The sequence below is a fragment of the Anomalospiza imberbis genome, chromosome 22, assembly GCF_031753505.1.
Source record: "Anomalospiza imberbis isolate Cuckoo-Finch-1a 21T00152 chromosome 22, ASM3175350v1, whole genome shotgun sequence".
In the NCBI taxonomy this organism is placed as follows: Eukaryota; Metazoa; Chordata; class Aves; order Passeriformes; family Viduidae; genus Anomalospiza; species Anomalospiza imberbis.
The window spans coordinates 4909405-4936980 of record NC_089702.1 but is presented as its reverse complement, the minus strand read 5'-3'; the positions used below and the strand labels follow the sequence as shown (position 1 = coordinate 4936980).

The 27576-nt window shown below is 68.6% G+C and overlaps 3 protein-coding genes across 11 annotated transcripts; 2 read left to right on the top strand and 1 right to left on the bottom strand.

Moving 5' to 3' along the window:
• Window positions 1-17: 17 nt before the first annotated feature.
• On the bottom strand, window positions 18-19877 carry HDAC5 (histone deacetylase 5). Of its 6 annotated transcripts, none has more exons than XM_068211839.1 (27): window positions 19736-19877; window positions 18303-18416; window positions 15921-15995; window positions 13555-13754; window positions 12122-12260; window positions 11882-11996; window positions 11657-11784; window positions 11446-11577; window positions 9955-10061; window positions 9683-9811; window positions 9124-9355; window positions 7957-8135; window positions 7387-7662; window positions 6969-7119; window positions 5602-5735; window positions 5399-5519; window positions 5013-5062; window positions 4833-4940; window positions 3971-4026; window positions 3808-3895; window positions 3599-3718; window positions 3400-3497; window positions 2898-3016; window positions 2687-2820; window positions 2413-2497; window positions 2133-2292; window positions 18-807 (listed from the first exon to the last, which is right to left on the bottom strand). In XM_068211839.1, the coding sequence occupies exons 1-27, from the start codon at window positions 19830-19832 to the stop codon at window positions 768-770; spliced, it is 3387 nt and encodes a 1128-aa protein (XP_068067940.1). In that variant the 5' UTR covers window positions 19833-19877; the 3' UTR covers window positions 18-767. The 6 variants fall into 6 exon arrangements, with proteins under 6 accessions (XP_068067940.1, XP_068067942.1, XP_068067941.1 ...); XM_068211841.1 differs by having other exon boundaries at window positions 9683-9808; XM_068211840.1 differs by having other exon boundaries at window positions 12122-12257.
• A 101-nt stretch (window positions 19878-19978) lies between these two features.
• HROB (homologous recombination factor with OB-fold) lies at window positions 19979-24938 on the top strand. Of its 3 annotated transcripts, none has more exons than XM_068211902.1 (10): window positions 19979-20020; window positions 21557-21607; window positions 21727-22572; window positions 22818-22901; window positions 23014-23154; window positions 23381-23489; window positions 23606-23691; window positions 24095-24199; window positions 24330-24522; window positions 24646-24938. In XM_068211902.1, the coding sequence occupies exons 1-10, from the start codon at window positions 19994-19996 to the stop codon at window positions 24717-24719; spliced, it is 1716 nt and encodes a 571-aa protein (XP_068068003.1). In that variant the 5' UTR covers window positions 19979-19993; the 3' UTR covers window positions 24720-24938. The 3 variants fall into 3 exon arrangements, with proteins under 3 accessions (XP_068068003.1, XP_068068002.1, XP_068068004.1); XM_068211901.1 differs by lacking the exon at window positions 19979-20020 and adding an exon at window positions 20839-20931; XM_068211903.1 differs by lacking the exon at window positions 19979-20020 and adding an exon at window positions 21188-21342.
• Window positions 24939-25082: 144 nt separating this feature from the next.
• On the top strand, window positions 25083-27495 carry ASB16 (ankyrin repeat and SOCS box containing 16). Of its 2 annotated transcripts, XM_068211910.1 has the most exons (5): window positions 25083-25592; window positions 25891-26158; window positions 26443-26935; window positions 27009-27122; window positions 27194-27452. In XM_068211910.1, exons 1-5 carry the CDS (start codon window positions 25283-25285, stop codon window positions 27377-27379), a joined length of 1371 nt encoding a protein of 456 aa, XP_068068011.1. In that variant the 5' UTR covers window positions 25083-25282; the 3' UTR covers window positions 27380-27452. The 2 variants fall into 2 exon arrangements, with proteins under 2 accessions (XP_068068011.1, XP_068068010.1); XM_068211909.1 differs by having other exon boundaries at window positions 26443-27122; window positions 27194-27495.
• The last annotated feature ends 81 nt before the right edge of the window (window positions 27496-27576 follow it).

Sequence of the window (27576 nt, the reverse complement as noted above, 5' to 3'; positions counted from 1 at the left end):
TTTTTTTTTTTCCCCCCCCTCTCTCCTATAAGGATAAATTTGATCCCAACAAAGGCGCCGGGGTGACAAAGTGACGGGGGGGTGAGGGACAGGGCTCGTCCCTTTGTCTCGCGTCCCCGTCCAAAACGGGGAGGCCGAAGGGGAAAAAAAAAAACCAAGAAAATTAAAAAAAAAAAAAAAACCACAAAATGAAGGGAAATTAAGGCATTAAAAAAAAATACTTACTTAAAGGCACGAAGATTTCCCATCGCCTCCCCCGAGGGCGGGGGACGGATCCAGAGCCAGGGAGGGAACGAGGGGGAGAGACACACAGAAATAGGGGGAAAATAAGGAAAAAACCCTAAAAAAAAAATCTCGAGGAGCCCCAGGGGGGGTCCAGGCAGCGCCGGGGGGACCCGACGGACACGGGGGGACACGGGGGGACAGGGGGGGACAGGGGGTGCTGGTGGAACCGCTGCTGCACAAGAGACACGACCGCAAACACCGCGGGGAGCCGGGGGCACAGGACGGGCGGGGGGATTTTTTTTGTGTTTTTCTCCTCTTTTTAATAGAAAAAGAAAATATTTTCCTCTTTTTTTTTTTTCTGGTTTTCCTTTTGATTTCTGCCTTTTTTTTTTTTTTTTTGTCTTTTTTGGGTTTTTTTTAGTGTTTTTTGTGTGTGTTTTGGATTTTTTTTTTTTCTTTTTACTGTGATTTTTTTTTTTTTGTGTGTGTGTGTTTTTCGTCTCTTCCGGGTGCTCCTTGGTTTTCGGGATGATCCGGGCGGGTCAGAGCGCGGGCTCGGCCTCCATCGGCTCCTCCGCTGGCCTGGGCAGAGGAGGGACAAGTGTCTGTCACCCCCCTGGGACACGTGTCCTCGCCAGTGTCACACCCGGCTCCATTCACCGTGTCCCTCAGCGTCACACCCCCGTGTCCCCCCGGTGTCACACCCGGCTCCATTCACACCCCCGTGTCCCCCCGGTGTCACACCTGGCTCTGTGCACCTTCCCTGTGTCCCCCCGGTGTCACACCTGGCTCCATTCACCGTGTCCCTCAGCGTCACACCCCCGTGTCCCCCCCGGTGTCACACGCGGCTCCATTCACACCCCCCGTGTCCCCCCAGTGTCACACACCCTCCATGTCCCCCAGTGTCCCCCGTGTCCCCCCAGTGTCACACACTCCCCATGTCCCCAGTGTCCCCCAGTGTCACACCCCCCATGTCCCCAGTGTCCCCATGTCCCCCAGTGTCACACACCCCCCCATGTCCCCAGTGTCCCCCCAGTGTCACACCCGCCATGTCCCCAGTGTCCCCATGTCCCCCAGTGTCACACCCCCCATGTCCCCAGTGTCCTCATGTCCCCCAGTGTCACACCCCCCATGTCCCCAGTGTCCCCCCATGTCCCCAGTGTCCCCCCGTGTCCCCCAGTATCACACACCCCCCGTGTCCCCAGTGTCCCCCTGTGTCCCCCCATGTCCCCCAGTGTCACAACCCCTCCAAGTCCCCAGTGTCCCCATGTCCCCCAGTGTCACACACCCCCCATGTCCCCAGTGTCCCCCCATGTCCCCAGTGTCCCCCCGTGTCCCCCAGTGTCACACACCCCCCATGTCCCCAGTGTCCCCATGTCCCCAGTGTCCCCATGTCCCCCAGTGTCACACCCGCCATGTCCCCAGTGTCCCCATGTCCCCCAGTGTCACACCCGCCATGTCCCCAGTGTCCCCATGTCCCCCAGTGTCACACCCGCCATGTCCCCAGTGTTCCCCCGTGTCCCCCAGTGTCACACACCCCCCATGTCCCCAGTGTCCCCATGTCCCCAGTGTCCCCATGTCCCCCAGTGTCACACCCGCCATGTCCCCAGTGTTCCCCCGTGTCCCCCAGTGTCACACACCCTCCAAGTCCCCAATGTCCCCCAGTGTCACACACCCCCCCATGTCCCCAGTGTCCCCCCAGTGTCACACCCGCCATGTCCCCAGTGTCCCCAGTGTCCCCCCGTGTCACACACCCCCCATGTCCCCAGTGTCCCCATGTCCCCCCAATGTCACACACCCCCCATGTCCCCCAGTGTCCCCCCATGTCCCCAGTGTCCCCCCCATGTCCCCAGTGTCCCCCCGTGTCCCCCAGTGTCGTCACCCCCCCCCGCGTCCACGGGCCGTACCTGGCCGGGGGCTCCGTCCCGTCCCGGCCCCGCTCGGCGCCCACGGACAGCAGGGCCATGGCTGTCACCGTCTCGGCCTCCTCGGTGTCCCCGCGCTGCGCCTCCAGCAGGGACCGGCCCACGGCGGCGGCGAAGCGCCGGACAGAGCCCCAGTGCCGGCCTGCGGGGACAGGGACGGGGCCACGGCTGGGACGGAGCGGCCGGTGCCCCCCCCGTGTCCCCCCGTGTCCCCCCGTGACAGAAGGGAGCCCTCAGGGACCTCCCGTGCCCCCGTTCTCACTCTGGATCTCGATGACCTTCTCCAGCGTGGCCACCGCGTTCACGTTGGGCTTCTGCTGCAGCAGGGCCGGGTCCAGGGGCTCCAGCTGGGGGGGGGGACACCCCGTCAGCCCCCCCAGACTGCCACCAGCACCCCCAAAGTCAGGGCAGGGATGGGACCGTAGCCCCCCACAACCAACGAGGGGAAACTGAGGCACGGCACGGGGTGAGCGCCCCAACACGCCCCTGGGGAAGGGCTGGGGGGTTCGGGGGGCCCTCGGGGGTGTCCCCCGTACCTCGAGGCCGAGCAGGGCGGTGACACAGGCCTCCGAGGCGTCGCAGATGGCCGTCAGGTCGTGTCCCCCCTCCAGCGCCAGCACCACCCGGCCCCCCGCCAGCATCATCAGCTGCTTCGTCAGGTGCCCGAAACCTGGGGGGCAGCGGGCACGGGGTGAGGGGCGGCCGGGCCGGGGTCCCCACCCCGGGATGCCCCCACACCCCACTCACACTTGGCGGTGACGGAGTAGCCACCGAGCGGGGACAGGTGGCCCTCGACGGCGTCGAAGCCGGCGGAGACCAGCACCAGGTCCGGGGAGAACTCGTTGGCGATGGGCATCACCACCGTCCTGGGGGCAGCGGCGGCTCGGGACCCCCCCAGGGCTGGGGGAGCCCCCCAGGAGGGCAGGGACCCTTCCCAGGGCGGAGGGAGCTCCCAGAGCACAGGACATGGGGACCCTCCCAGAATACAGGGACACCCCAGGACTTGGGGAGCCCCCCAAGGAGCAGGGACCCCCCAAGGTGTGCAGGGACCCTCCCAGGATCCAGAGGACCCCCTGATGCAGGCCCCCCCCCCCCCCCACTGCACAGAGACCCTTCCCCCAGCACACAGAGACCCCTCCCATAGGACAGAGCCCCCCCCCAAGGACTCAGGAACCCCCCCAGGGCACCGGAATTCCCCGAGGCACAGCCCCCTCCTGCCATGGAGCCCCTCCCCAGCCGTCCCCCCCACCTGAAGGCTGTCAGGTACTCCACGTCCCCGATCGGGGGGTCCACGCCGCCGGTCCAGGCGATGTTGATGTTGTAGCCCACGCCCAGCCCGCTGCCCACCTGGGCACAGCCACAGGTGACCCCCCCCGTGCCACAGCCAGGGCCCGGGGGTGGGAGGGGGGTGTACGAGGGGACCCCCAACCCCAAACTCCCCCCGGTACCTCCTCGGGAGCTCCGCTGCCCGGGAAGAAGTTGCCGTCGTCGTAGCGGTGCAGGGAGATGTAGAGCACGTGGGGGTCACTGTAGAAGGCCTGCTGGGTCCCGTTCCCGTGGTGGATGTCCTGGGGGGGCACCCGGGTGTCAGGGACCCCCCCAACACCCACCCAACGCGGTCCACAAGGCCTGTGGGGTCCCCCCCGTCCCCCCTTACCCAGTCCACGATGAGGATCCTGCCCACGCTGAGCCGCTGCTGCAGCAGCTTGGCCGAGATGGCTACAGAGTTGAAGAAGCAAAAGCCCCTGGGGACAAGGGACATGGGACATCAGCGGAGGGGGTGGCCCTGGGCAGGGGTCCCACCCCGTCCCTGAACTCACATGGCCGTGGACTCCTCGGCGTGGTGGCCTGGGGGGCGGATGACAGCGAAGCCATTCTGGGGGACAGAGAGGGACAGGGGTGGGACACAGAGGGACGTGTGTGTGTGTGTGTGTGTGACATGGAGACACGTGTGGCACTGGGACACAACGGGGACAGAGGGACACGGGTGGGACAGACAGGGACAGGGGTGGGACACAGAAGGATGGGTGTGTGTGTGTGACATGGAGACACGTGTGGCACTGGGACACAACGGGGACAGAGGGACACGAGTGGGACACAGACAGGTGTGGCATTGGGACACAACGGGGACAGAGGGACACGGGTGGGACACAGAGACACGTGTGGCACTGGGACACAACGGGGACAGAGGGACACGGGTGGGACACAGAGACACGTGTGGCACTGGGACACAACGGGGACAGAGGGACACGGGTGGGACACAGACAGGTGTGGCATTGGGACACAACGGGGACAGAGGGACACGGGTGGGACACAGAGACACGTGTGGCACTGGGACACAACGGGGACAGAGGGACACGGGTGGGACACAGACAGGTGTGGCATTGGGACACAACGGGGACAGAGGGACACGGGTGGGACACAGAGACACGTGTGGCATTGGGACACAATGGGGACAGAGGGACACGGGTGGGACAGACAGGGACAGGGGTGGGACACAGAGGGATGGGTGTGTGTGTGTGACACAGAGACACGTGTGGCATTGGGACACAGCGGGGACAGAGGGACACGGGTGGGACACAGAGACACGTGTGGCATTGGGACACAGCTGGGACCGAGGGACATGCACGGGACAGGGAGGGACACGTGCAGGGAGGCAGAGTGACGGTGACACGCGCTCACCTTGACCTCCCCGGCGGCCACCTTGAAGGCCAGCTCGAGCAGGCAGCCCACGGCCGTGCGCACCGCGCTGGACGAGTGCAGCTCGTTCCACACCGTGTCACTGTCCACCTGCGGGGGACACCGGGGCTCAGCGGGGCACGGCCACCCCGGGGACACCCCCAGCCCTGCCCCCAGACTCACCCCGATGCCCCCGCACGGCAGCACCGCGTACGTCTTCGGAGTGATGGGACCTGCGGGGTCGAGGGGTGATGGGGACACAGGGATCCCGTGGGATAAGGGGACCTCTGAGAGCCCCAAAGGATTGGGAAGCCCAGGGGACAGGGGGATCCCAAGGGACAGGAGGAACCCAAGGCATCCCAAGGGATGGGGAACCCCGGAGGACAGAGGGAGCCCCTGGGACCCCTGAACACCCCAAGGACTGGGACCCCCACGGGACACGGACTCTCCTGGACACACCAGGGGATGCGGACCCGCAGGGAACAGAAGGATCACAAGGAACAGGGCAGCAAGGTGACCCCAGCTCCAGAGAGGGGGGTCCCAGGCATCGGGGGCCCCCCAGCACCCACCCAGCAGCTTTTTGCTGTCCAGTTTCTGGCGGTTCAAGGGGCTGGTGCCGTAGAGCAGCGCGTGGTGCTCCGAGTGCACCGTCTGGATCTCCTCCAGCGTCGCCTTCCTGCCCCGGATCCGCTGGGAAGGGGCACAGGCTGAGCCTCCCGGGCTCCCCGTGTCATCCCGACCCCACCCGGGAGGCGGGGAGCCCCCCCCTCACCTCGCACTTCCCCAGCAGCCCCGTTTCCTGCAGCCGGGACCAGATGCTCTGGATGCGGCCGGCGTGCTCGGGGTGGATGGTGGTGTTCCCACAGGTGCACTGGTGCTTCAGCATGAACGTGTCGTACACCACGCCTGGGCACAGCACGGCTGGCACCCCGGGACACCCCCGGGGAGGGGCAGCCCCAGGGGGAAGGGGGATCCCAGGGGATACGGGGATCCCTGGGTACCCCGAGGTCTTGGGAGCCCCAGGAGACAATGGGAGTCCATGGGACTGGGGGGACACCAGGCACCCCCAGGTACTGGGAACCCCAGGGGACAGAGGGATGCTGTGGCATTGAGGGACCCCGGGACATTCCAAAGCATTGGGAACCCCAGGGGACACAGGGATCCTATGGAGTGGGGGGACCCCAGGACATTCCAAAGCATTGGGAACCCCAGGGGACACAGGGATCCTATGGAGTGGGGGGACCCCAGGACATTCCAAAGCATTGGGAACCCCAGGGGACAGAGGGATCCTATGGAGTGGGGGGACCCCAGGACATTCCAAAGCACTGGGAACCCCAGGGGACAGAGGGATCCTATGGAATGGGGGGACCCCAGGACATTCCAAAGCATTGGGAACCCCAGGGGACACAGGGATCCTATGGAGTGGGGGGACCCCAGGACATTCCAAAGCATTGGGAACCCCAGGGGACAGAGGGATCCTATGGAGTGGGGGGACCCCAGGACATTCCAAAGTACTGGGAACCCCAGGGGACAGAGGGATCCTATGGAGTGGGGGGACCCCGGGACATTCCAAAGTACTGGGAACCCCAGGGGACAGAGGGATCCTATGGAGTGGGGGGACCCCAGGACATTCCAAAGCATTGGGAACCCCAGGGGACAGAGGGATCCTATGGAGTGGGGGGACCCCAGGACATTCCAAAGCACTGGGAACCCCAGGGGACACAGGGATCCTATGGAGTGGGGGGACCCCAGGACATTCCAAAGCACTGGGAACCCCAGGGGACAGAGGGATCCTATGGAATGGGGGGACCCCAGGACATTCCAAAGCACTGGGAACCCCAAGGGACACAGGGATCCTATGGAATGGGGGGACCCCAGGACATTCCAAAGCACTGGGAACCCCAGGGGACAGAGGGATCCTATGGAGTGGGGGGACCCCTGGGCACCCCAAGGGACTGGGGACCCCAGGGAAGAAGGGAATCCCACGGGAGAGGAACATCCACAGCCCCAGCACGGAATGGGACACTGGCTGGCGGGAGGAGGGGGACACAGCCATCCCTGGGGACAGGAGCCCCCCCAAGTCACGGAGCCCCGGGGCACAGGGACCCCCTGACGCCCCCGGCGCCCCCAGTGCCGTACCTGTGGTGAAGAGGTGCTTGGGGGGCCCCTCGGGCTGGGGGGGCTTGACGCTGGCGGGGGACGACTGGGTGCGGGCGAGGGCGGGGTGGGGCAGAGCCAGGACCCCCAGGGGGGGCGCGGGGAAGAGCTGCAGCGGCGCCTCGGGGTACACCTGGGGAGGGGGCGGGCGATGAGTCACGGCAGGGGACTGGGCTGGGGGGGTCACGGCGCGGGGGCGGCGGGGACAGGGGGACGGGGAGGGGTGGGGGGGATGAGTCACCGACCCTTCCGAGTCATCGCTGCGGCAGCGTCCCCAAAAACGGGGGAACGGGGACACAGCACACGGCTGGGGGAGGGCGGTGGGGCAAGGGGTGCACGGGGTGCTCGAGCTGGAGCCTGGGGGGGATGGAGGGACCCAAATCACCCCCAGAAGTCTCACCTGCTTGTAGGTGACCCCCAGCTCAGTGACGTCGGGGTCCCCAGGGGCCTCGGCCTCGTCCCCGCTGTCACCCGGCTCCTGGCAGCCCTCGGGGTCCTGCGGCTGCTCCGGGGGGTCCCCGGCCTCTGGGGACACGAGGGCGAGGGGGGGACCGAGGGGGGGTCCGGGGGGGCCTCTCTCCCCCGGGGGGGGCGATTGCTGCTCCGTCAGCTCCTCCTCCGTCTCCTCGGGGTGGGTGGGGGGCTGCCGTGCCAGCTCCCCCCCCTTGGGGAGCAGCTGGGGGGGGCACGGGGGTTAAGTGACCCCCCCCCCCCCCACGCCCGCTCCATGGCCAAACCCGTGCCCACCCCAGGACCCCCTCTACCCACCCTGTACCCCCACAGCCACCCATACCCACCCCACACGCCTTTGTCCAGCCCTTCCCCAGCTTCCCATCCTCTGCCTCAGTTTCCCCTGCTCACACTACATTTTGGGGGTCAGCGGTGCCCCACAGCTACCCAACAGCCACCCCGCACCCCACTCACACCCTGTACCCCGTTCCCCCCCGCCCCCACCACGCCCCCAGCCCACCTTGAGCTGCTGCTTGTCCAGGAAGTGGTGCTGGAGGGGGCCGTGGGGCAGCGCCTGGGGGCTCTGGGGCAGCGGGGACGACTGGGTGCGGCTCAGGGGCCGGTGCCGCGGCAGTTTGCTCCCGCGGGGACCCCCCCCGCGCTCCCCCGTCACCAGCGGGGACTGCCCGTGCAGGGGCACTGCGGACACGGCGTCAGAGGGGCTCCCCGCGCCCCCCTCCAGCCCCCCGGGGAACCGGCGGGGGACAGAGCTGGGGACAAGCGGGACAGACTGGGGGGAACCGGGAAAGGAAACGGGGGGAAGGAGCGAGGGGTGAACTGGGCAGGACTGGGGGGAAACAGAGGGCAAACTGGGCAAGTACTGGGGGACACCACTGAGGGGACACCGAGGGGGGATAAGGGGGACACCCAGGGGGGACTGGGGGGACACTGAGCGAGAATTAGGGGGACACCGAGGGGGGTTCAGGGGGATACTGAGGGGGGATAAGGGGGGACACCGAGGAAGGACTGGGGGGACACCGAGGGGGGATTAGGGGGACACTGAAGGGGGATTAGGGGGATACTGAGGGGGGATAAGGGGGGACACTGAGGAAGGACTGGGAGGACACCAAGAAAGGGCTGAGGGGACACTGAGGAAGGACTGAGGGGACACTGAGGAAGGACTGGGGGGACACCGAGGAAGGACTGGGGGGACACTGAGGAAGGACTGGGGGGACACTGAGGAAGGACTGGGAGGACACCAAGAAAGGGCTGAGGGGACACTGAGGAAGGACTGGGGGGACACTGAGGAAGGACTGAGGGGACACTGAGGAAGGACTGGGGGGACACTGAGGAAGGACTGGGGGGACACCGAGGAAGGACTGGGGGGACACTGAGGAAGGACTGGGAGGACACCAAGAAAGGGCTGAGGGGACACTGAGGAAGGACTGGGGGGACACTGAGGAAGGACTGGGGGGACACCAAGGAAGGACTGGGGGGACACCGAGGAAGGACTGGGGGGACACCGAGGAAGGACTGGGGGGACACCGAGGAAGGACTGGGGGGACACTGAGGAAGGACTGGGGGGACACCGAGGAAGGACTGGGGGGACACCGAGGAAGGACTGGGGGGACACTGAGGAAGGACTGGGGGGACAGAGCAGGCAGGGGCAGGCCGGGCCGGGGCTCACCAGCAATGAGGGTGCTCTGCTGCCGCGCCTGCTCCAGCAGCAGCACGTGCTGCAGCAGGGACGGGGACCCGGCCGGGGCGTCCCCGTCCAGGGCCACCCCCAGCAGGCACCCCGGGATCGAGGACGTGCTCAGGAACTTCCCGGTGAGGGCGGCCCCGGGGCGCAGCGGGGACACCCCCGGGGGCACCCCCGGCCGCTCGCCCTCCGCCTGTGGCGACAGCTTGGGGGACACCTGCGGGGACAGCGGTGGCACTGGGGGGTCCCCACATCGCCCCAGGGGTGCTAGGTCCCTGCGGCACCCCTGTGGGGTCCCCACATCCCTGCTATAGGGTGCCAGGCCCCCATGCCACCCCCCACTGTATCCCCATGTCCCCCCCGCAATGGGGTTCCACGCCCCAGTGCCACCCACCACGGCGTCCCCATGTCCCCGGGGTGTCCCTCGTGTTCCCTCTGTGGAGTTCCAGGTCCCCGTGCCACCCCCTGTGGAGCTCCCGTGTCCCCTCCACGGGGTGCCAAGTCCCAGTGCCCCCCACCACAGGGTCCCCGTGCCCCCACTCACGGGGAGGTGGGCGCTGGTGACGGTGACAGTGGCCTGCAGCCCCAGGGACAGGTTGGGCAGCGACGGGGACGTGTAGAGGCTGAGCTGGGCCCCGTCCAGAGCCAGGGCGTGGGGCTGGGGCAGGAGCTGCTGTGGCACCACACGGCAAACACGGCATCAGCGCCCGCGCGGGGACACGACAGGACAGGCCACCAACACGTGTGGGGACACGACACCATCGACACACAGCCCCCGCAGGGGACACCCACGCGTGTCCCTGTCCCTGTCCGTACCTCGCTGTGGATGTTGGGGACAGAGGCGGCCAGGCCGTTGTGGGCACCGTGGGAGCTGTTGGGGGAGCTGGGCCCCGACCCGGGGGCACTGCTGCAGACCGATGACACTGCGGGACACGTGTGTGTCACACGGGCACGGGGACACTGACACTGCCCCGTGTCACACTGACACTGCTGTCACACTGACACTGCGGGACACGCGTGTGTCACACGGGCACGGGGACACTGACACTGCCCCGTGTCACACTGACACTGCGGGACACGCGTGTGTCACACGGGCACGGGGACACTGCACTGTGTCACACTGACACTGCCCCGTGTCACACTGACACTGCGGGACACACGTGTGTCACACGAGCATGGGGACACTGCCCTGTGTCACACTGACACTGCCCCGTGTCACACTGACACTGCTGTCACGCTGACACTGCGGGACACGCGTGTGTCACACGGGCACGGGGACACTGACACTGCCCCGTGTCACACTGACACTGCCCCGTGTCACACTGACACTGCCCCGTGTCACACACTGACACTGCCCTGTGTCACACTGACACTGCGGGACACGCGTGTGTCACACGGGCACGGGGACACTGACACTGCCCCGTGTCACACTGACACTGCTGTCACACTGACACTGCGGGACACGCGTGTCACACGGGCACGGGGACACTGACACTGCTGTCACACTGACACTGCGGGACACGCGTGTGTCACACAGGCACAGGGACACTGACACTGCCCCGTGTCACACATTGACACTGCTGTCACACTGACACTGCGGGACACTGACACTGCCCCGTGTCACACTGACACTGCGGGACACGCGTGTGTCACACGGGCACGGGGACACTGACACTGCCCTGTGTCACACTGACACTGCGGGACACGTGTGTGTCACACGGGCACGGGGACACTGACACTGCCCCGTGTCACACTGACACTGCAGGACAGGCGTGTGTCACACGAGCACGGGGACACTGACACTGCCCTGTGTCACACTGACACTGCAGGACACGCGTGTGTCACACGAGCATGGGGACACTGACACTGCCCTGTGTCACACTGACACTGCTGTCACACTGACACTGCAGGACACGCGTGTGTCACACGAGCATGGGGACACTGACACTGCCCTGTGTCACACTGACACTGCTGTCACACTGACACTGCAGGACACGCGTGTGTCACACGGGCACGGGGACACTGACACTGCCCCGTGTCACACTGACACTGCGGGACACGCATGTGCCACACGGGCATGGGGACACTGACACTGCCCCGTGTCACACTGACACTGCGGGACACGCATGTGCCACACGGGCACGGGGACACTGCCCCGTGTCACACTGACACTGTGACACGCGCGTGTCACATGTGTCACCCCACCCCAGAGGCCACGGGGGCTCTGGGGACAGCGCGGCAGGCAGCGAGCCCCAGCCGCGAGCCCAGCCCGTGTCCCCGCGGTGTCCCCGCCGTGTCCCCACGCACCGGTGATCTCGACGTGGCGCTTGCGGAAGGCGCTGAGCACGGAGCCGTCGCGGCGCCGCAGGAGGGGGCTGCTCCTCCGCTCCGCCACCTTCTGCTTCAGCCGCGAGCGCACCTTCAGGTTGGGCTCCGAGGCTGGGGACCCAGACGTGTCACCCGGGGCGCCACCATCACCCCCCGCCGGCGCGGCGCGCCCCCGCCCACCGGCACCCACCGGTTTTGCGGAGCGGGAAATCGTCCCGGCCGTCATAGGTGCCGAGGAGGGGGAGCTTGTAGGACGGGGGGGTCCCCGGGCTGCCGGTCTGGGGAGGGGAACTCTGGTCCAACGAGGTGTGGTGAGCCCTGGGCGGGGGGTGAAGGTGGCAGAGACCCCGCTAGGACACCTGGGTCACCCCCACGGTGCCTCGGGGAGGGTCCTGCGGGGCTCGGGGGCACCTACCAACATTTGGGGTGCTGGGGGAGGGAATGGTTGGGGGGGCCGGGGCCCGGCTCCTTCGTCTTGCTGAGCAGGAATTCCTGGAGCTTCAGCTTCACCTCCGTGCTGGCGATGGCACCTGGGGGCACGGGGAAGCGGGGGGTGGGGGTGGGTCAGGGGGGCAGCACGGCCCTCCCCTATGGATTCCCCACGGAATCCTCCAGTCCCACTGCACCCCCACATCCCGCCCCAGCCCCCGCTCACTGTCACGGCCCCGGTCCTTGGGGCGCAGGCTCTGGAGCTGCTCCAGGCGCTGCTGCTGCTGCTCCAGCTCCTGCCGCTCCCGCTGCCGCTGCTGCTCCAGCTCCTGCTGCCGCCGGGCTGCCAGGGCCTCCTGCTGCTGCTGTGGGCCGGGGGCACCGCCGTGGGACCCTCACCCGGCTCCCAGGGTGACAGCCCCGGCCCCGGGGGCAGGGTGGCCCATGGCGCTGGCACCCCTGGTGTCCCCCAAGAGCTCCCTCACCCTCCATCAGTGACACCCCAGGGCTCCGTCACTCCCAGGGTCACCACAATGGCTCCATCAACCCCAATGTCCCCCCCCAATGGCTCCATCACCCCCATATTCCTCTCCCAGCAGTTCCATCATCCCCAGTACCCCCCCAAAAGCTCCATCTCCCCCAGACTGGTGACACCCCACAGCTCCATCACCCCCAGTACCCCCCCAAAAGCTCCATCCCCCCCAGACTGGTGACACCCCACAGCTCCACCATCCCCAGTACCCCCACAAAAGCTCCATCACCCCCAGACTGGCGACACCCCACAGCTCCACCATCCCCAGTACCCCCCAAAAGCTCCATCCCCCCCAGACTGGTGACACCCCACAGCTCCATCACCCCCAGTACCCCCCCAAAAGCTCCATCCCCCCACAGACTGGTGACACCCCACAGCTCCACCATCCCCAGTACCCCCCCAAAACCTCCATCCCCCCAGACTGGTGACAAGTGACACCCCACAGCTCCACCATCCCCAGTACCCCCACAAAAGCTCCATCTCCCCCAGACTGGTGACACCCCACAGCTCCATCATCCCTCCCCAAAAGCTTCATCCCCCCCCAGACTGGTGACACCCCACAGCTCCATCATCCCTCCCCACAGCTCCATCCCCCCCAGACTGGTGACAAGTGACACCCCACAGCTCCACCATCCCCAGTACCCCCCCAAAAGATCCATCGCCCCCAGACTGGTGACACCCCACAGCTCCATCATCCCTCCCCACAGCTCCATCCCCCCCAGACTGGTGACACCCCACAGCTCCATCATCCCCAGTACCCCCCCAAAAGCTCCATCCCCCCCAGACCGGTGACACCCCACAGCTCCATCACCCCCAGTACCCCAAAGCTCCATCCCCCCCAGACTGGTGACACCCCACAGCTCCACCATCCCCAGTACCCCCCCAAAAGCTCCATCCCCCCCAGACCGGTGACACCCCACAGCTCCATCACCCCCAGTACCCCAAAGCTCCATCCCCCCCAGACTGGTGACACCCCACAGCTCCACCATCCCCAGTACCCCCCCAAAAGCTCCATCTCCCCCAGACTGGTGACACCCCCAGGCCTCCATCCCCCCAGATCCACCCCCCCCACCTCTCCAGCACCCCCAACCACCCCCCCCCCACCCCGGCCATGCCCCCCCACCCACCTTGAGGTGCTTCTGGAGCTGGACCTGGTGCTGGCGGGTGAGGTGCTCGTGCTGCTTCTGGAACTCGGCGAAGAGCAGCTGCTTCTGGAGCTGCTGCTGCTGCTTCAGGGCCACCAGCTCCCGCTGCAGCTGCTGCTCCCGCGCCGCCGCCAGCCCCGCGTCCACCCCTGCCTCCGGCCCCTCCGGCCCTGCCGGACACGCTGGGTCGGGGGGGGAAAAGGGCTGGGGACACCCCGGGAATGATGGAGGGGGCTGGGAGTTCTTTAAGGGGCAGGTTTGGGGTGGTTCAGGCATGCCGGGGGGGGGGGGCTGAGAGTGGTTAGGGGGTGTCTCAGGGGTGATGTGGGGGTGGAACTCATTTATGGGGCGCTTTGGGGGTGTTCCAAGGATGGGGTGGGGGGGAGTCAGTGGTGGTTTCGGGGGGTTCTGGGGGTTGCTGCGTGCGGCTCAGGGGCTGCTGGGGGAAGGGGGGGGGGTCAAGGAAGCCCTCAGGGGTCTCCCCCCAGCCTCATCCCCCTGGATCAACCCCCACCTCAGTTAACCCCCCCCCAAAAAAATAAAAACGAGGTGGGGGGGGTGGGGGGGAGGACCCCACCCCATCCGAACCGAATATCCCCACCAGAGACCCCCGGGGGGCACAGACCCCCCCCCCGCCCCCCCAGCAGCGAGGAACAGGGTGCGCAGGAGCGGGGGGTGGGGGCCGGCCCCACGCACACAGGAAGGCGGGGGCGGGGGGCACACGGTGCATGTCAATGAGCCCCCCCACCCCACCCCAACCCAGCCCCCTCCACCTGCCGCGGCCGCACGTCGGGCACTGACGTGTCCCCGCGCGGACCCACGGACGTCACGGGGCGCGGAGGTGGGCCACCAGACCCCCCCCCCCCCAAAAGGACAGCCAACCCCCCCCCGCCCCCCCCCAAGAACAGCCAGCCCCCCCCCAGGAGAAGCAGCACCCCCCTATCCCGACCACCCCCAGCCCCATGCAGCCCCCCACCGCAGCGCAGCCCCGGGGTTTGGCTCTCGCGGGGGGTATTTGGGGGTACACTGGGGTACTCCTGCAGCCCCCCCCCCCAAAAGGACAGCCAACCCCCCCCCCCTCCAAGAACAGCCAGCCCCCCCCAGGAGAAGCAGCACCCCCCTATCCCGACCACCCCCAGCCCCATGCAGCCCCCCACCACAGCGCAGCCCCGGGGTTTGGCTCTCGCGGGGGGTATTTGGGGGTACACTGGGGTACTCCTGCAGCCCCCCCCCCCCAAAAGGACAGCCAACCCACCCCCCCCCCCCAAGAACAGCCAGCCCCCCCCAGGAGAAGCAGCACCCCCCTATCCCGACCACCCCCAGCCCCATGCAGCCCCCCACCGCAGCGCAGCCCCGGGGTTTGGCTCTCGCGGGGGGTATTTGGGGGTACACTGGGGTACTCCTGCAGCCCCCCCCCCAAAAGGACAGCCAACCCACTCCCCCCCCCCCAAGAACAGCCAGCCCCCCCCCAGGAGAAGCAGCACCCCCCTATCCCGACCACCCCCAGCCCCATGCAGCCCCCCACCGCAGCGCAGCCCCGGGGTTTGGCTCTCGCGGGGGGTATTTGGGGGTACACTGGGGTACCCCTGCAGCCCCCCCCCCCAAAAGGACAGCCAACCCACCCCCCCCCCCCCAAGAACAGCCAGCCCCCCCCAGGAGAAGCAGCACCCCCCTATCCCGACCACCCCCAGCCCCATGCAGCCCCCCACCGCAGCGCAGCCCCGGGGTTTGGCTCTCGCGGGGGGTATTTGGGGGTACACTGGGGTACCCCCTGCAGCCCCCCCCCCCCCCCGAACCTGCCAGCTCCCAGCCGGGGGTACCCAAAGGGCCCCGCGGGGTGTCGGGGTGCAACGGGGGGTGGCAGCACCCAGCCCGTGGAGGGGGCAGCGCTAGGGGGGCTAAAAATAGCCCCCGGAGGTGCCAACCCGGCACTTTGGGGTCAGTGGTGGCTTTGGGCCACCCCGGGGCTGGGGCCACACCCCACCCTGCGGGGGCCCTCACCCTGCAGCCCCCCCCCCCGTGAGGGACAGGGGATGTTTAACCCCTCGCTGCCCAGGACCCCCCAAACAGAGAGGTGCCGTGGGCACAACGGGGGTGTCCCACGGAATGGGCACACGGGAGAGGCCGGGGATCCGCGATGGGGGGGCAGCACCCCCAGGGCTGGAGCGCCTGTCCTTGCACACGTGCCCTTGCACACCTGTTTGTGCAAGGGGGGGGGCTCTCCCTCTCACACACCTGAACACACTCGCGTTCAGCAGCTCCCCCCCTGCGCGCTCGTGGGGGATGTCACCGGGTTTGGGGCGGTGTCACCGGGTTTTGGGGGGCACGGGGGGCCAGCCCCCACTCACCTGGGGCGGGCAGGGCAGCGTGCAGGGGGACACGGGGCAGCAGCTCCAGCGGGGGCTCACGGCCAGACCCCCCCTCTGCAGAGAGACACCCGTGACCCCCTGAACGGGCTGGGAACTGGGGGCCACGTGCACCCCCAAACCCAACCTCAGCTCCCCAAACCCCTCCTTGGCGGCTGGGGGTCAAGGAGCATCCCTGGGTTTTGGGGTGACGGGAGGAAATGCAGCCCCCACACTCCAGGCAGGGCAGGGCCGAAGGGCCCCCCCCCCAAATCCAGGCTATTCTCTCTGGCGCCTGGAAATAGCCGGCGCACGGGAGGAGCCGGCTATAAATAGGGAATTGTGCCGGGGGGGGGGCCACGACAGATCCCGGGAGGGGATGCGTTGTGTCCCTCCCCTCCCCAGACACCCAGCTGCACCCCCGAACTGCCCCGGGGGGCTGGGGGGCACGGGCTGCCCTGGCTGGGGGAGGCTGTGGGGGGACTGGGGTCCCCACGACCCCCGCAGCTCCATCCCACCCCCCACATCCCCCTAATTGCCAGGGACATTAATCCGCATCAGCGCTGCCGGAATCAGATCTGGGATGTGCCGGGGGGGGGGGATTAGCCCCACTTTGGGAACGTGAAGGCAGACGACCCCCCCCCCCCCCACCCCGCTCCAGACCCCCTGAGTCCCTCAACAAGAGCCCCCCAAGAGGGGCTGGGGGGCACAGCTGCCAACTCAGCACATCTCCCGTGGGATCCGCGTCCCCACGTGGCTCTGCAGGGACACGGCGGGGGGGGGGTGACACCGTGCCGAGGTGTGGAATCCCCCCTTTTTGGGGACGGGGGCCTCCCCCTGGTTACGGGGACCCCCCCCGGCGCCCCGGCCGTGCGTAACCCCCCCCCCCCCCCCCAACCCCGGGCAGCGCCACGTTTATTTACCACGCGTTAATCCCCAGCCAAGACTTTTAATAGCCGGGATATTTCTGGGACACCCCCCGCACCCCCCCCGCTGCCCCCCCCGGGGTGCTTTGGGGCTTGACGTCAGCCCGGCTATTTCTGGTGCTGCCAGCGGGCAGGAGGCCGCGGGAATGGGCCCGCCTGGCTCCCGGACCCCCTTCCTGGTGCTCGGACCCCCAGTCCGACTCCCAGACTCCTTTCCTGGCTCCCACGGCAGGGCAGAGCGCTGCCCTGGCCCGCGGAGCCCCCTGCACAGGTGGTGGCACACCTGGGGGACGGGGGAGACCCGCAGGGATTTTGGGGGGAGTCGTGGGGACCGCCAGGAACTCCGGAAGGGAAGGAGGGGAGCGAGGGGGCTGCGCCCCGGGATGGGACCGGCACCCAGAGGACCCCCCGGTTCTGGGATGGGGCTGGGGAAAGGAGCCCTGGGGGTCACGGAGTCCCCGGGGGCTGACCGGGGACCACTGAGCGCAGGGGTGGCCTCTGCCACATTCCCGATGGCTCCAGCCCGGCCGAGACCTCCCAACTCGGCACCCCCGAGGGGTCCCCAAAGGCCCCCAGGCAGCCCCGCAGCCAAAGCCGGGAGGGCACCCCAAAGGAAAGCGCCGCAGGGATGGCAGAGGCGGCCAGGCCGTGTCCCCGTGCCGCCGTGTCCCCGTGCCACCGCGCCGCGTGCCAGCCCCGTGCCAGGCACGGCCGGGCGACGCTCCAGCCCTGCGGCCGCTCCAAAAATACCGGCGGGTGGCTCGGGGGGGGGGCTGGGGACAGAGGGGACACACGCCCCCGTCCCCAGCCGGCGGCGAGTCCCTGCAGGGGGACACGGGGCGCTGCCACAGCCCCGGGCCTCAGTTTCCCCTCCGGAGGCCGCGGTGTCGGCGCTGCCGCGTGTCCCCTCGGAGGCGGGGGGGGGGGGGGACATGAGCGCGTCCAGATGTCGCCGGAGTTCCCACCGGGATAATTACAGGGCGGCTCCGCCGGGGAGCCAGCGGGAGCCGGGACAGCGCGGGCACGGCCCTCGTGGTCACCACGGCTGTCCCCACGCGTGGCACCGCGGGGACCCGCCCCCGGTGCCATAAAGAGCCACGCGTGAGCCGAGCCACGACGGTGCCAGGAGCCGTGCCTCAGTTCCCCCTCCCAGCGGGAGGATGCCGGGGTCTGGAAACACCGGGAAGGGGGCGGCGGCACGGGCAGGGATAACCGGGGGAGGGGGCGGCTGGCACGGCCCCGGTGCCCCCCGGTGCCCGGGCACCCCCGGCTGGCGCGGATGTGCCCCGCTGGGCGGAACGCTGCTGCGGACCCCCAGTACCCCAATACCTGGGGTACAGCGGGGGGCTGCAGGGCCACAGCAGGGACGGGGGACACGGCAGTGCCCGGGCCGTGCCCAGGGCCAGCGCCCGGCTCTCGGAGCGGTGCCCAGCGGGGTGCAGCCCCCGCGGGCTCTCACCTGTGTCGCTCTGGGGGTCCATGGTGGCCCGCGGGTGCCGGGGGGGCTCGCAGAGGCGCGTGTCCGTCAGCGCCGGCCGGGGCACCGGGGCTGTGCCCGCGCCGCCAGGGAGCCCTGCGGGACCAAGCGTCGGTCAGCACCCCGGGACCCCCAAAACCTCCCCCCGCAGCAAACGGGGGGGTCGGAGCCCGCACCGAGCCCCCCTCAGCACCCACCCGGGGCAGGATGTGGCCCCCTGCCCTCCGCTGTCCCCCGGGATGGGGGGCCTGGGAGCACCCCCAGAAGGGACCTGGGGGTCGGCAGCGCTACACAAGGCTCTGCAGGAAAAGGGGGGCCCCGCAGAGGGGGAGCCCAGGGGGATAGCGGGGAAGGACCCCCCGGCCGTGCCATCCCTAAGGGACACGGATGGGACCCCCAAAAGGACACGGCTGGAGGGGGACACACGCTGACACCCCCCCACCCTCCCCCAGCCAGCGCCCCGGTGCTGCAACCCCCCCGAGATAGGGGGTCCCCCCAGAGACAGGGGTCTGGGGACGTCACCCACGAGGGCCACGCGGCGGGACACGCCACTCGCGCTGCCGGCAGCGCCGAGCCCGGCGCGGTGCAGCGGGGCCCCCCCGGGCCCCCCCCCCGGCCGCGCTGCGGAGCCGCCGCCGTGCTGGTGCACGGGCCCCCCGACACTGCGGGAACCCCGAACCCGCAGGGCCCCCCGAGGGCGCGGGGAGACCCCCACCGACCCCGGGACCCCGACCCGCACCGACCCCCCCGGAACCGCGCCGAGCCCCCCGACCCGTGCCGGGACCGCTCATTGCAGGGCCCCGCCGAACCTGCACCGGGACCCCCGAAACTGCAGGGCTCCCCCGGACTGCACAGGGCCCCCCCATTGCACGGGCGCTCTCCCCCCTCGAGCCGCACCGGGACCCCGCAATGCACAGGACCCCCCACCCGCACAGGGGTCCCCTCTTGCAGCCGCGCACCGGATCGCACCGGGACCCCCACTGCAGCCCCCCCCGGACGCGCAGCGGGCCCCCCCACCGGAGCCCCTCCCAAAGCACACAGGGACCCCATCGCAGCCCCTCCCGCGAGCTGCACGGGCCCCGCTGCGGCCCCGGGCCCGCACTGGGCTCCCCCCGCAGCGGCCCCCCCAAATCCGCACCGGGGTCCCCCGCTGCGGGCCCCCCCGCTCCGCACGGCGCACAGCCCCTCACCCCGCGGCCCCCCAAGCGCGCCATGATCCCGCACCCCCACCGCACAGACCCCCCCCCACCCCCCGCCCCGAACCGCACCGGACCTCCGGGATTGCAGCCCCCCCCCCCCCGCCGCCGCACGGAGCCCCCCCGGGAGCCGCACGGGGGTCCCCGACAGCGCAGATCCCGGCCCGCCGCGGGTCCCCGCCCCGATCTCGCCGGTCCCGGCGCCCCCCCACCCCGTACCTGGGGTCCCCCCGGTGCCGCCCGGCGCGCGCCCCGCCGCCCCCCCGCCTCCTCCTCCATCTTCGCCGCGCGGCCCCGCCCGCCCCGACAACAACATTCGGTGACGTCACTCCGGGTCACGTGACGGCGCCCGGCGCTAAAAATAGCCCCGCGCGCGGCCCCCCCCCTTAAAGGGGCGGAGCCTAATGTGGGGGCGGAGCCTAGTGGGGCCTTAAAGGGGCCGCGGTGCGAGTGAGTGCGAGACGGCGTCAGTGTGGGATGGAAAGGGCGTGCAAGGGCACACGGGTGTGTGAATGAGCGTGCAAGGGCACAGGGGTGTGTGTGAGTGTGCAAGGGCACATGGGTGTGTGTGAGCGTGCAAGGGCACACGGGTGTGTGAATGAGTGTGCAAGGGCACACAGGTGTGTGTGAGTGTGCAAGGGCACACGGGTGTGTGAATGAGTGTGCAAGGGCACACGGGTGTGTGTGAGCGTGCAAGGGCACACGGGTGTGTGAATGAGTGTGCAAGGGCACACAGGTGTGTGTGAGTGTGCAAGGGCACACGGGTGTGTGTGAATGAGTGTGCAAGGGCACACGGGTGTGTGTGAGAGCGTGCAAGGGCACACAGGTGTGTGAATGAGAGCGTGCAAGGGCACAGGGGTGTGTGAATGAGCATGTGTGGGCACACAGGTGAGTGAATGAGTGTGCAAGGGCACACAGGTGAGTGAGTGAGCAAGCATGAGTGTGCAAGGGCACACAGGTGAGTGAATGAGTGTGCAAGGGCACACAGGTGTGTGAATGAGCATGTACAGGCACACAGGTGTCTGTGTGAGTGTGCAAGGTCACACAGGTGTGTGAATGAGAGTGTGCAAGGGCACACAGGTGTGTGAATGAGTTTGCAAGGGCACACAGGTGTGTGTGAGCGTGCAAGGGCACACAGGTGTGTGAATGAGTGTGCAAGAGCACACAGGTGTGTGAATGAGCATGTACAGGCACACAGGTGTGTGTGTGAGTGTGCAAGGGCACACAGGTGTGAGAGTGTGCAAGGGCACACAGGTGTGTGTGAATGAGCGTGCAAGGGCACACAGGTGTGTGTGAGCGTGCAAGGGCACACGCGTGTGTGTGACAGCTGCCCGGCCATGGCTCGCACACCCGCGTGCCACAGGCTGTTGTGCTGCCGCACTCCCGCGTGTGCGACCGTCCCTGCACGCTCACAGGTGTGTGAACACGCACGCGTGGACACGCGTGTGCCGCGTGCAGGACACACGCGTGTGCCCTTGCCCACGCGCAGGCCCGGGTTTAGGGTCGGGGGGGGGGGGTTGTCACTCAGCCTGTGCCGCGGCGACGTGCGGGGATGAATCACGCCGGGCCGAGGCCGCGCTGAGTCACCGGCGGCGCCGCGGGGCCCGGCCGGGTGACGCGGGGGCACACGCGTGTGCACCTGTGACACGCGCGGGGAAAAGGGGGTGCGTGGCCCTTTAAGGGGCGCGGCCGCGCTTCAGGCCCGCCGCCAGGGGGCGCCCGGCGCCGCAGGGGAAGTTCCGCCCCTTCCCCGGGGGCCGCGGGTTCGAGCCCCGGCCCCGCCGCTTCCGCCTCCGGGGCCGGGCCGGGGTCGCGCCGCTGCCATGGTAACGGGGCCGGGGGGGCGGCGGCGGTTTTGGGGTCTCCACGGAGAGCCCCCACAAAGGGATCCCCGCGCGGTGGGAGGGGGCCCACCCGGGCGCGGTGGGAGGCCCTGCCGGGGCGCCGGTGCTCCCGAACGTCCCGGAGACCTCCGGGACCACCGAGGGCCCCCGGCTTGCTGTGTCCCTCTCAGCCCCATTCTTCCCCTTTTTCCCACAGTCCTGCCACTTCCAGAAGCTTTTTGGGACCGACGGGGAGCTGGAGGACGAGGTGAGGGGCCCGCAATGGCCTGGGGCCCCCCCGAGGCGCGGTGCGCCCGGGCCGCCCGAGCTGCGGCCCCGTGGGGACACACGGAGCCGTTTGCATTCCCGCTGTTTATTTCCCCACAGGATTTCCTCTCCGCTGTGGAAGATGCAGAGAACCAGTTTGCGATCCCCGGGCATTCCTCACCCAGCGTCGTCCCGGTTGCTCCCAGTAAACCCCATCCCAGTAAACCTCATCCCAGTAATGCCCCCACCCTCCGTCCCCTCGCCGGGCAGGGCGAGCATCCCGCGGGACTCCAGGGCCCCCCATCGCGGGGAGCAGCGCCCCAGGATGAGCTGGACAATGACCTTTTCCTGGCTGCCTGCAGGGAGCTGGAGGGTCCCGAGGTGCCCGTGGGGGCCGGCGCTGCCCCGGTGCCCCCCGGGCGCCGCGAGAAGCCGCCATGGAAGTGCCCAGGGAAGGAGAACGCTCGGGAATGTGGGGTCCCCAAAAAGCTCAGGGTGGCAGAGGAGCTGGTCCCCAGCTCCCGGGGGCTGCAGGACAGGCAGGGCCCCCTCCCCAGTCCCAAACTGGTGCTGCGGCCCAGCGCGGCTGGTGCCTGCGCCCCCAGACCCCCCCCTTCCGTGGGAGAGCCGGGGGGCTCCGGAGGGTCCGTCCCTGCTCCGGGGGCTCCCTGCCTGAGGCCTGTCCAAGCATCCGTAGGAAGGAGCAGCTCCTCGGTGCCCTGGACCCCCCCAGCACAGAGCTGCCCCCAGCCCCGGCTGCCCCCCAGACCTCCCTCAGGGCCCCCCGGCTTCCCAAACCCCCCTGTGGCTCCCAATGCTCCCGGCCCCCCGAGCGTCCCCGTGGTCACCAACCACCTGGTGCAGCTGGTGACAGCGGCCAGCAAAGCCCCCGCGGGATCCCCCCAAGCCCCTGCCTGCAGGGAGAGCCGGCGCTTCCCGGGGCCCGCCGGGATCCTGCCCCAGCAGGTGCGTGGGATGGGGAGGGAGGCTGGACAGGGATGAGGGAGGGGTTGGGTGGGGATGGGGACAGCGTGGGAACCGGCGTAACGATGGGATGGGGACAGGGACGGGGTCAGGAATGCAATGGGTGGGGACAGGGCAGGAATGGGAGTGGGATGTGGGCTGGGATAGGATGGGATGGGAGCAGCTGATGCAGCCTGGACATCCCCTGATGCAGCCTGATCCCTGGACATCTCTCCTTCTCTCACAAGCACTCTGGGAAGCTGCTGGAGGAGATCCTGGTCTCTGCTCCCCAGACTCCGGCTCACGGGGCCGTGGCGAAGCCGCGGGCTCAGGTAACCCCCCCCTCCCTCCCACTCATGCTCGGGCAGATCCCGGTGGGAATCCCCCAGCAGGGCGGGGAGGGAGCCCCTGGGGCTCTGTGACCGTGCCCGTCCCTGACCCCAGGCGCTGCCCAGCTCCCCGCTGCCCACCGAGGAGGATTTCGGGAAGGGGCCCTGGCTGGCCATGAAGTCGGAGCTGGGGCTGGATGAGAGGGACCCCAGCTGCTTCCTCCACACCTACAGCGTGGTCATGGTGCTCCGCAAGGTGAGGATTCAGCTCCCTGCTCTTCCCTCACCCCTCGGAGCTGCTTTTAGGGCTGGGAATCTCTGGGGAAGGGGCTGAGCTGAGCTGAGCACAGACATCCACATCCCCCGGGTGACGAGGGTTGTAGAATCCTGGAATATCCCACGGGAAGGGACCCACAAGGATCCCGGGGTTCAACTCCTGGCCCTGCCCAAGGTTATCCCAAAATCCCCGTTGTGCTGTGCAGGCAGCCCTGAAGCAGCTCCCAAAAAACAAAGTTCCCAGCATGGCCGTGATGATCAAGTCCCTGACCAGGAGCAGCGCTGGTGCTGGTGCCGTGTTCCGGGACCCCACAGGTGAGTGGGGCGGTGCCTGTGCCTCAGTGGTACCTGTGCCTCAGTGGTACCCGTGCCTCAGTGGGGCTCCAGCCCGTCGTTCCCGGGGCTCAGGGATCCCATCCCCTCGTTCCCAGGGGAGATGCAGGGCACTGTGCACCGGCTGCTGGTGGAGCAGAGGCAGAGCGAGCTCCGGGCCGGCTCCGTGCTGCTCCTGAGGCAGGTGAGGAGAGCTGGGGGGCTGCTGATCCCACCCAGTGGGGTCTCATCCCAGGGGAATGCGGGGTGGGGGACCGGGGTGGTGATACAGCACATCACCTGTCCCATTCCCAACCCCGTTACACCCTGGAACTGGGAATATAAATATTAGGACAGGGGGATAAGAGGAACTAGTGTGTTCATGTGGTACATCCCCGTTCCCATTCCATAGCACTCGGGAATATAAAAAATAAAATAAAAAATATATAAGTACAAGAAAAGGATCTCCCACGGTTTTGCACCGCGGATTTTTCTCAACTATTCCTAAAATTTCACCCTTCATCCTAAGATTTCCATAAATGGGGAACTGTATCTTGGGGGTTTTATCCAGGAGCTGGCTGTGCCCCCTGTGTCTGCCCTCTCTGCAGGTCGGGGTCTTCTCCCCCTCCCACCGCAACCACTACCTCAACGTGACCCCCAACAACCTCCTCCGCATCTTCCCGCCCGAGCCCGAGGGCTGCTCCCCCCGGCAGGTGAGGGGGGGCACTGGTGGCCCTGGGGGCCACCGGGACCCCCAGGCGGGTCTGGGCTATGGGGACCCCCGAGAGGAAGGGGGGGGGCTGGATAAATCCCCCAATAATCCATCCCCACTGGGTTTTGCAGGTCCCTGCCCAGGCTGAGCTGAGCCCAGACCCCCCTGCACAGCCCACCCGGGGTGTCCCTGTTCCTGAGGACTGGGGACAGTCGAGGACAAGTGGACACAGTGCAGAGCAGCATCCTGGGGGCTTCTCCCTGTGCCCACCGAGCTCTGATCCCAGCTGGGAAGAGCCGGTGGGAGCTGATGGATGTGACATGGGTGAGTCAGACCCACTCTGGGAGGGGAGGAAAAGCTCTCTGTCCTGTGAAAAGCAGGGCCTGGTTCCCAAGCTGAACAACTCTACAATCACACACAAAACTCACATCCTGCTGTGCCCTGCAGATGACCTGGACGGGCTCCTGGGAGAGCTGCCCGAGGATTTCTTCTCAGCCCCGGCTCAGGTTGACTGCGGCTGAGGCCAGCAGCAGCTCCTGAGGGTGACGGTGCCGAGGAGCAGGTGACACGCCTGGCACCCACCCACCTGCTTCTCTCTCTGCGTGTCCGTGGTGTTTGTTGTGGAGCTGAGAGCTGGGGAGACCCGGAGGGGAAATGTCCTCAGCACTGTCCCCACTGCTCCGGGCACACGGGCCCCCCTCGCTCCCAAACCTGCATTAAAGGACTCTTTTGTTTCTGCATCACCTGTGTCCTCGTGTGTCACCCCTCTGTCCCTTCCCGGGGGTCCCTGCTCCCCCTGGGTGGGAGGAGCCATTCCCCCCAGGGTCTCACAGCCCTGCAGGATCGGGGGGCTCCCCAGATCCCTCCCCATGGGACGTCCCCACCTCGCACCCACCAACAGGTTAAACTGCCCTGCACCCCGTGACTCTGTTTACCACCCAGGAGTTATTTATAATCCCCTGGCTCTGGGATTCGATTCCACATCCGTGTGTGGGGCACAGCCCTATTTATAACCCCCCAGGCGCAGGGCACCGCTCGCTGTCCCCAGAGCCCCCCTGCCCTGCCCTGCCCTGCCGGGGCGCCCATGGCCCACGAGAGCTTCGCCTTCAGCCCCTCGGCGTTGCGCTCGCTGCGGCTGCAGCGGGAGCTGCTGGAGCGGGAGGATCGCCGGCGAGCCCTGGCCCGGGAATCGGCCTCACGCCGCCTCCTGCCCGGGACCCCCCGCGCCCCCCCGAGCCCCCCCCGGCGCCGCCAGTTCTGCCGGGACCCGGCCGTGCACAACGCCCTCTACGCCGGGGACCTGCCCCGCGTCCAGAGCATCTTCAGGGACGAGGCCAGCGCGAATTTGGTGTTGGAGATGGTCAGCGAGGAGCTGGTGTGGGCACCGGAGCAGGGTACGGGGCTGGGGCTCCTTCCTTTCTTCTCCCTTCCCTCCCGTTCCCCCTGCAAAACAAGTGGGGCGCCAGGAAAAGGGGTGCAGCTCCGGGTGGGCCGGGGGGGAGCAGGGCTGGCTGCTCCGGTTTGTGGGGGGGAGCCGGGAGTCTGGGGCGGGGTGGGCGCTCAGGGCAGCCCCACGGGTGCCCCACTGCTCCCCCCACCTCCGGCAGAGCTGCGGGTGGGTGGGTGCGGGTGAGGGGGGTCCAGCGGGGCGCGGGCTATCCGGCAGCCCCCGGTGCCCGCTGACCCCCGCAGGGCTGTGGGTGCTGAGCCCCCGCCGGCAGCACACCTCCGCCCTGCGCATCGCCGCCGCCCGCGGCTACGAGGACTGTGCCCGGCACCTGCTGCTGCGGGGGGCGGCCGTGGACGCCGTGGTGGGGGGCCGGGCCCCCCTGCACGACAGCGCGGCCGCCCCCCACCCCAACTGCGCCCGCCTGCTCCTGGCCTTCGGTGCCGACCCCAACGTGCTGAGCGCCGACGGCTCGGCCCCGCTGCACCTCTGCACCGCGCCCCACAGCCTCAGGTACACCGGGCTCACCTGCGGGGGGGCGCGGCCATTGCATGACGCGCCTCGCCCATGAAATCGTCACTCCTGCCCCACGCACGCAATCTGGGAGCCAGGGGACTGTGGCGCGTCCTGGCGGGGTCCCCTGGGGTGTCCCATGGGTGACAGGTCACTCCAGGCTTTCCCGGGGTGTCCCCTGGGGGTGTCCCGTGGGAACCACATCTCCCTGGCACGTCCTGGTCGTGTCCCCATGGGTGCCATGTCTCTCCAAAGTGCCCCCTCACCCTTCCCACCCGCTCCAGGTGTGCGGAGCTGCTGCTGGCGCACGGCGCGCAGGTGAACCTGGGCACACGCGACCGGCAGGTGACAGCCCTGCACGTGGCGGCGCGCCACGGACTGGTGGCCCACGTGGAGCTGTACCTGCACCACGGCGCCGACGCCTCCCAGCGCACCCACCAGGGCGAGACCCCCCTGAACGCGGCGGCCGCGGCGGCCGAGCGCCCCGAGGACGCCGAGCGGTTCCTGCGCGTGGCCGAGCGGCTGCTGGAGGCCGGCGCCGACCCCAGGGCCGCGGGCCGCAAGGGCCACACGCCGCTGCACAACGCCTGTGCCAACGGGCACCCCGCGCTGGCCCGGCTGCTGCTGCGCCACGGCGCCGACGCCACCGTCCCCAACGGCGCCGGGGACACCCCCATGGACTGCGCCCTCCGCGCCGTGCGCGAGTACCGGGAGCAGCGGCCCGAGGAGACCATCGCCCTCCTGCTGGACCACGGCGCCCTCCCCGCGCACCCCAAGGTGGGGCACGGGGCTGACGGGGGGCACGGGGCGGTGGCGGGGTCACGCCGTGGTGACACGGCTCTGCTGGCAGATGCTCAGGCTGTGCTGCCAGCACCCGCCGGCGCTGGAGGTGATGCTCAACGCCTACGACCGCGTGCCCCCCGCCGACGGCTGGGTGGAGGCCGTGCCCCCCGAGCTGTGGGAGGTAAGGGGGGGGTCCTGCGCTGTGCCCGTGTCCCCATCCCAGCCCGCTGAGCCCCGTGTCGCCCCACGCAGGAGCACCAGGAGTTCTATGCCTCGGCCGTGCACATGGCGGCACGGCCACGGCGGCTGCAGCACCTGGCACGCGTGGCCATCCGGCGCCAGCTGGGCGCCCGCTGTCGCGACGCTGTCCCCAAGCTGGCGCTGCCACCCGCACTGCGCCGCTACCTCCAGCTGCCCATCGAGGGTCTCATCTCCTGAGGGTGTCAGGAGGGGACACGGGTGTCCCCTTCATGCGTGCCCTCCACGTCCCCCACCGGTGTCCGCTGGCTGTGTCCCCCCCTGTGCCCTGGTGTCAATAAAGGACATGGCAGAGGTGGCTCTTGAGGCGTCGTTGTCCCTGTGGGCCCAGGGCGGGCAATGGCAGCTGCTGTGGGGACGGGGCATGAGCCCCTGGG